At 34.6% G+C, this 7,808-nt stretch overlaps 1 protein-coding gene across 2 annotated transcripts; it reads left to right on the top strand.

Annotated features, from left to right (window-relative positions):
- The first annotated feature begins 1,583 nt into the window (after positions 1–1,583).
- Positions 1,584–3,451, top strand: LOC132116208 (C-C motif chemokine 20-like). Of its 2 annotated transcripts, none has more exons than XM_059524907.1 (4): positions 1,584–1,807; positions 2,781–2,907; positions 2,989–3,056; positions 3,137–3,451. In XM_059524907.1, the coding sequence occupies exons 1-4, from the start codon at positions 1,717–1,719 to the stop codon at positions 3,157–3,159; spliced, it is 309 nt and encodes a 102-aa protein (XP_059380890.1). In that variant the 5' UTR covers positions 1,584–1,716; the 3' UTR covers positions 3,160–3,451. The 2 variants fall into 2 exon arrangements, with proteins under 2 accessions (XP_059380890.1, XP_059380891.1); XM_059524908.1 differs by lacking the exon at positions 1,584–1,807 and adding an exon at positions 2,071–2,196.
- Positions 3,452–7,808: the final 4,357 nt, after the last annotated feature.

Here is a 7,808-nt window from a genome sequence, read left to right as displayed (position 1 = left end):
CCTGTTTCATGTCTGTTAAATGTGCTCACCTGCAATACTTATCAAAGACTATCCTGTCAGATGATAGACATTTAGTAATAGTCTTCAAGATGTATATATGGTTTATGTAAATCCACTTTTGAGTCGTGTACTTAATGGAGCTCCCCTGTTAGTTATTCATTATAAAACGTGTTTTTACAGCACAACCACAAATATGCTATATTATGTAAGTTACAAACAGGGTTTAGATTAAGCCAGGATCAGGCCATGGCTCAATTAGTCTTGCCTGTGAAACCGGAGGACACCTTTTGCTTATATGTTGCTGACTTTACACCTTAGATTTAATAGATTATTAACTCCAAAATCAATACCACTGTATGAAAATAACTTGTACTCTTAAATTTAAATAATTATTTCGTGAAAAAAATATATTCTCACCATTGTAACTCACAGCAAGCCGTCATATTCGTCTTCTTTCCAGTTTATCGGCGGTTGGCATCCAGCTTATTGGCTTATTATATTATCTGTTCCGGAGTGTGGATCAGATAACATGTTTTCCTACTAAACGTACACATCACTCACATTGTTCCCTAACATTAATATCTACATACACTAGCGTACTCTTTAAATACAGTTTCTCCAAACGTGTTTATTATTTTAGGTAGTCATTATCAAGATAATCCATGTCCAAGAGTCAATTTCCTCGGATGAGATGATTTTTATTCGTTCCTTATTTAACACGATGCTATAAACACAGTGACCTCATCGAGCTTTTATTTTGGCATTTTGAATTTGCATATTAGCTAAATATTTAGTTTCAACCGAAACATTTAGATTCAACATTTAGATTTAGATTTAGATTTAACATTTAGACTTTACATTTAGATTTAGATTTAAAATTTTGATTGAACATTTAGATTTAGATTTAACATTTAGATTTAACATTTAGATTTAGATTTAACATTTAGATTTAACATTTAGATTTAACATTTAGATTTAGATTTTAACATTTAGATTTAGATTTAGCATTTAGGTGTAACATTTAATATTTATATTTAACTATTTAAAATATCTCTAAGTTGACAAATATTGTTGTAAATGTGCTAAAAAGTGACCATCAAAAATTCAGTTTTTTAAACATTGTTTGAAGCTAAATGTGACAAAATGTTGCTGTTATTTTCAGCATGAGCAGCTTTACAAACGGCACCAGATAAAGAATGATATTAAACACAATACATGATGCGAAATGTTAACATAAGAATGTGGTTGAAATTTTTTAAGAAAACCAAAAGCGATCATCGCTGAAGAAACACCCAGTTAAAATGTAAATATAAAAGCTTTTTTGATTAAAAGAAAAATAATGTATTAAGGTAAAGAACATCCAATTACATCCAAAGCAGAAACTCAACACTTCAACTTAAGTTACGTTTTCAGGTAAACTCATTTAACGCCTAAACTCATTTCATGTATTGTGGTCTGTTTTGCATTTTTGGGGGGGAGGGGATTAGTTTCTCATAAATTATGCTGATGATTAAGACTGAATGTATTGTGGTTGAGGGATGTGAATGCTTTAATGATATCTTGATGCAATGCTTTCAAAAGAGTGGTGGTAAGTTTGTGACGCATTACTTCCATCTGACTGCTACTGTACTGTATCCCTTAAATGACCTCCACATAATAACTCACACACATAATCAACACGACTAACTGACCAACACCAAATTACCTTCGATCTGGATGCCAAGAGCCATGGCCTGGACTTCTAGATTAATCACCATTGCTGTTCTGATCGCCCTCATTGGATGTTTCACTGGTGCACAAGCCAACTGTAAGTAACTAAACATGCAGCGCATGGAATTTCAATACCATAGTCAGTGTCACTGTCTTTTCATGCGCTCCTGATAATGAGAAACCTTAGGAAGAGCCCTAAATCTTCAGGATATAATACTGCTGTGATCATGAATTTGACTTTTGTCACATGAGGTCAGCGGGAAACCTTTTACAGGTTAGAGATGTAAAGGAAGTGAATAGCCTGTCTTGAAAAATACCATATAAAAAGACTGAGTCTAGATACAGCATCTTCAAAACAGAATCTAGCCTTCAAACATATTCTTCTTGTGGTTATCTGAATATTTTATACCAACATCATGCAGCTCTGCTTGAAATTAGCTCTGATCATGCTGGTTCTTGTGTGTGTTACTGCACAGCAACACAACTGTAAGTTTTGGGATTTAATACTGGATTTGTCTTTCTATATTTTTTTTTTTACATTTATACTCAGATTTTGCATTTTGGATTCATTTAATTCACACCAAAATGTTTTCAGACTAGTATTGATGTTTGAAGGCCTAATCTATCCAACAATGCAAATTTGGTTATATTTACTCTTTCTCATGTTATTCCCAATAACCTGAATGAGTTCATTTCTTCAGTGGAAGACAAAATAAGTTTTTTAACATAATTTTGGTAACAGTTTTGGTTCCCATTAACTTCCACTGTATGGACCAAAAATATTAAGCCAAAGGGAACCAAAACTGCTTAGCTTCCAAAATTCTTCAATATCTTATAAATTAAATAAATGCATACAGGTTTGGAAAGATATGAGGGTGAGTAAATGGTGACAGAATTTCCATTTTGTGTGAACAATCCTTTTAATGATGGTGAATCCATTGCATTTAGCTGTAGCACAGTTTAGTTTTCTTTGATGGAGCCCTTATCAATATCACAATCATCTCATTTTCAATCATAAACAGTACGCAATATAAATACAGTGGAGATTTCAATTTCAATCTCTCTTTCAGATCGTCGTCCCACTCGTGTTGGAGTGAGCTGCTGTAAGGAAGTGTCAAAAGGAACAATCCCTGCTACAATTAAACTGATGGGATACAAGCATCAGAATGCTCTGAGTCCATGTGTGGATGCTATAATGTAAGCTCTCTCTATTTCACAGAAGTTAATATGTATATGATATTGTGTTCATTACACTTCATGTTTATTTATCTCCTGCAGATTCTACACAGAGAAGGAAAAGTTATGCTCAGATCCAAAAGCGACCTGGATTAAAAACCGTCTGAATGGTACCACCCTAATAATTATATGGCATGTAAATATGATGCTTATGTGCTGTTTAAAAAAAACATGATAATCTTTCCTCCAGGTCTGAAAAAGATAGTGGACTGAGAAAACGGAGTCCTAGAGGATGCTGCAAATCTATCAACATATGTAATCAATCTATCTATTAAAAAGAGAATATATATTCTGTATGTTTATTTAAGCAAAAAAAAAAAAATACTATTTGATCCTCTTTATCTTTATCTTATGTGAATGTTAAGAGATGTTTAATGGCTTTGTTTAATCTGCTTTAAAATTCAAATGCAATATTTGAAAAATAACCATTCAAATTGTGCTTCTTTTGACACAAACATCCAGACTTTCGGACTGTATTTAATCATATTTAAGCTGAATCATTAAAGAAATAGTTCACAAAAAAAAGGGAAATTCTGTCATTATTTACTCATCCTTATGTCATTCCCAATATCTATGACTTTTTCTCTTGCGTGGGATATTATAATGGTCATTTAATGTTGCTTGTGAGCCTTTTTGAGGCTTGAAAGATTTAATCCACCAGTAACTGAATGAAGTCATTAATAGTGGGTGAAATATTCCTCTGCCTAACCATCTTGTGTTACAGTAATGGCATGTTCTCCATCTAGTGGAGAACAGCACCTAATGCACAGAGTAGGTCATAATGCATTATCAGTCAAATAAAGTGTCACCCCTGATTAGTTGACTACAACTAAACAAATGATACATTTTATGGAAATCATAAACAGAAACAAACATGAACAAAATAACAGCACGCCCCCAAACAAGACATTCAAAAACAGCTAAAAGTATTTCTAAAAGATTTACTAACATGACACTGTTTCTCAAAATCAGCTTAAAAACATTAGCCTACACTGGCAGCACCGTAATAAAGCGGTGTTATCAGATGCTAATCACCTGGTGCTGTTTATAAATAAGAAGAAAAAATGATTTTGTGTGAGGTCTGTTTTTTTTTTTTTTTTTTTTTTGAGAATAAGTTACTCAGTGCGTTCCATGAATGACCGTGAATTTGCAAATTACTGAATGCAACTGTGAAAAAATGTTTCGGCACACCCAGTGTTGGCACTATTTAAAATTTTAATAAATATTTAAATATTTATAATAAATAATTATTAAACTGCAAAGTTTTAGAAGTGGCATCCACATACAAATATGGGATCAGTGTCAAAATTGCAGTGATGAAAATAATGATGACCAGAGCAATGGATGGGACAAAAATATGATACATGCTTTTTAGGAACTCTAAACACGTCTGATTTTGCCCTATTTTTCCTTGATATGCTTTTTATTATTCTCAAAAATGGCGAGCTGCCAACTTCCATGTTTTGAATCACTAAGGAATATGATTTTAACTAAAAATCTTTACTGTTCTACTCAGAAAAGTCTCCTATCTTGGATGGTCTGAGGGTGAGTAAATTAACAGTGAACTATTCCTTTCAGTGATGCGTGGGTCAGTGTATAAACACCCCGCACCCGACCGACGTTTTCAACTAACCCGCCCGCAACTTGGGCCGCGAAAAAAGAAAAAGAAAATGAAAATATTGTACCCCACCCGCTTCCTGACCCCCAAGTAGTAAATGCTCATCGTAGTGACACTGGGCCATAGACGTAGGAACCTCCCTGGCCTATATCCATTAATCTGCCTGCAAACACCCGCTCATTTTGGGTCAACCCTCGCATCACTGATTCCTTTAAAAATTTTTATGATTGCTATGACAATTTTTTCAATACTTCTAATAATTTTTCTAAACTCTTAAAGCACCAACAGACCTACAACACAGCTGACAAAACAGTTAATTCCATGCTCAAAATCACACATTGCAAACTGTGACGAGTGGGGCGTGGGAACGGAGCGAGGCCGGTGGAGTGATTTATATAATAGAGAGTATACTGCTTTATCATAGATTGTGTTTTACACTACAGTTTCTTTTTCTTTTTGGGTTTAGTAAATGCATGTATTTTGTTTATTTTGCTGCAGAAATTCAGTGCAAAATTTGAATCACCCATATCAGAGTAGCTTTATAGAATGAACGGTTTATGTGGGGAACAAAGACAGAGACAGAATTGCTGCAGTAAAGGCTTTATTTGCAACAGGACATTAGAGAAATAGAGAAAGTGTGATCTAATCTGCCCAATCTTCTGCGTTTGGCCACATATTCTCATCCAGATCACACCTGATATCTTCTCTGGCAAAGCATCCACTTCTGGTATCTTTCCGCTGTAATGTCTTGGCATGCAGCATCCATTGTATCCTGAAGGGACATTTGGTCCTGTGGACGATGTTCAAAAACCTTCAATCTCTAGACTCAGAAAAACTCCTTAGTGGGGTTAAAGAAAGTGGAGTAAGGGCCAAGGAAAACAGACATCATTGACTGACTGCTCTGGGAATGGTAGAATGCACATTGTTCCATTTGATCACATATATTGGCAAGTGGTCCCCCGCCTGTCCCCTTTCTCTGACACCATTCTTTGGTACAGATCTTCTAAAATATCACATTTATGCAGGAGTGCACTTTTCCACACAAGATCAGCCCAAAGAGGTCCTCTTTTACTGTATACCGTATGATCATGCAATTGAAAGAACCTCAAACCCTTAGAGTATGTTTCATAGATGGGAATCAGCTTATATATATTTGCAAAACTTCAATAAACTGTTTATCATCGGCAATGGAATAAAAAGTGCTACAGTTCACAATATGAACAACTGTTCACTTTGACTTTACAGTTTTCTTCAATTGTTTACACACAATTTTGAAAACTGGGTTCTTTTTTATATATATATATATATCAATTCACAATTATCCAAACACCACACTTAATTTGCATAATTCCTAGATTGTTTGCAAAATGACACACTTCAATCAAAACATATAGACATACGTGAAAATGCTATTAGTTTTCATTTAACCAACACAGACCTCAATGACCAAGCACTATTGCAGCCAGTTTCACACAGCTGTGATAAATGAAGAACACATTTGTAAAATTTTTGGCCAGACATTGTTATGTAAGGGATAATAAAAATAAAAAAAGACAAACCCACAACATTCTTCATGATACGTTTGAGATACATGGAGAATGTACACAAATAGGCCTACTATAGTCTTACCAAGCACTGCACTGCAGACTGAATATTTCAAGTACTTATTTCAATACAGTATTTCTTACCATAATCCATTACAGTAGTCAACCAACAATGAAATCAATGAAACAAATAAAAATTACTGCATGAAGTACATGCACTTTGACTCTGAAGAAAATCTACTGTAAAAGCAACAATACTGTACTGTATCTGTACTGTACTGTCGTTTCTACAGCAAAATTTCACAGAATATTACTGTATAAACATTTTACAAGATGCAGCTGTATGTCAGTGGAATGACGTGACGTCATCACCACCAGAGGGACCATCTACAAATCACATGATAGTTTTATGGCAAGTGACTCATTTGGGCTGAAAAACGCTAAGTTAAGTTGAATAGCTTTTAAAAGGCTTGATGGACTGGTCTAAGACACATTGGAAAATCATAACTTCAACCAACTAAACATAGCCTTGAACTCTTTATTGTGCAGCATTTTTCCTCATGTGGTCAATTTGTAATACTTCATAATGTGAAACACCAAAGCAATTAGATGATTTTTAGCAAGCTCCATATATGGTTATTTTTGGGAGGAAACAGGGTGGAAATGCACGTACTCACAATCTTTCTCTGACTGGGGTCTATTTTTACATATGTTCTGGCATATGAATGGTTTTCTAAATCTGAAAACTCTTGCTTTCATGCATACATACACTTTTAGGGTGAATTCTATGTAAAGTTTTATAAAGGAGGCCCCTGTTCTGTAGTTTGTTGCGACACACAAAGAAAAGCTATTGAACTGGATGATATGCATTGAAAAATCTACACAGCACACTGCTAGTAGAATTGTAGCTTGGTCTGAGACTAAATAAGGAATTTACAATCTTCCTTGGGTGACTTGATCTGTTTTTTCCAGACCCATTGAACTGTTTATGGTGTCAATGAAGAAACCAATGCAACACACTGGAAGTATAAAATTCAATTCAATTCAAGTTTATTTGTATGGCGCTTTTTACAATACAAATCGTTACAAAGCAACTTTACAGAAAATTATGTTTCTACAATATTTAGTAGTAGCTAGTAGTTTATGCACGTTTGACAGGATTTTAGAAAAATAAAAATAATAATACAAGACGTAGTCAGCTAGATGATGAACTATCAATATTATTAATTAATAGTAATTATATGATGCAGTCACACATGTAGCAATAATTGTTAGTTCTGTTTGTTGATTCAAGGTTAGGATCATCTGGGGTCCTCTGAGGGTCAGCATCATCTCTTCTCGGGTGTTCTGGATCCGGACTGGAGCTTGTGTAAATCCTAGTTACCACGGGATGTAAATCCCGTTGCAAAACATAGAAACAAAATAGAGACATCATTAGCATAGCTGCTGATCCAACAAAGTAAAATTAGTTTAACCCAAGCTAAAGAATAAAAATGCAGATGCAACTACACTCACAATTTAAGAGATACATTATTCGAATGCTTGGCGAAAGAGATGCGTTTTTAATCTAGATTTAAACAGAGAGAGTGTGTCTGAACCCCGAACATTATCAGGAAGGCTATTCCAGAGTTTGGGAGCCAAATGTGAAAAAGCTCTACCTCCTTTAGTGGACTTTGCTATCCTAGGAACTACCAAAAGTC

Source organism: Carassius carassius, chromosome 35 (assembly GCF_963082965.1).
Source record: "Carassius carassius chromosome 35, fCarCar2.1, whole genome shotgun sequence".
In the NCBI taxonomy this organism is placed as follows: domain Eukaryota; kingdom Metazoa; phylum Chordata; class Actinopteri; order Cypriniformes; family Cyprinidae; genus Carassius; species Carassius carassius.
This window is presented reverse-complemented; position numbering and strand designations above follow the sequence as displayed.

Excerpts from the sequence above, each read along its gene's own strand:
- LOC132116208 (XM_059524907.1), top strand. The coding sequence starts at position 1,717 with ATGCCAAGAGCCATGGCCTGGACTTCTAGATTAATCACCATTGCTGTT. Across the intron at positions 1,808-2,780 it reads CACTGGTGCACAAGCCAACT|ATCGTCGTCCCACTCGTGTT; the intron begins GTAAGTAACTAA and ends TCTCTCTTTCAG. Across the intron at positions 3,057-3,136 it reads GATTAAAAACCGTCTGAATG|GTCTGAAAAAGATAGTGGAC; the intron begins GTACCACCCTAA and ends TCTTTCCTCCAG.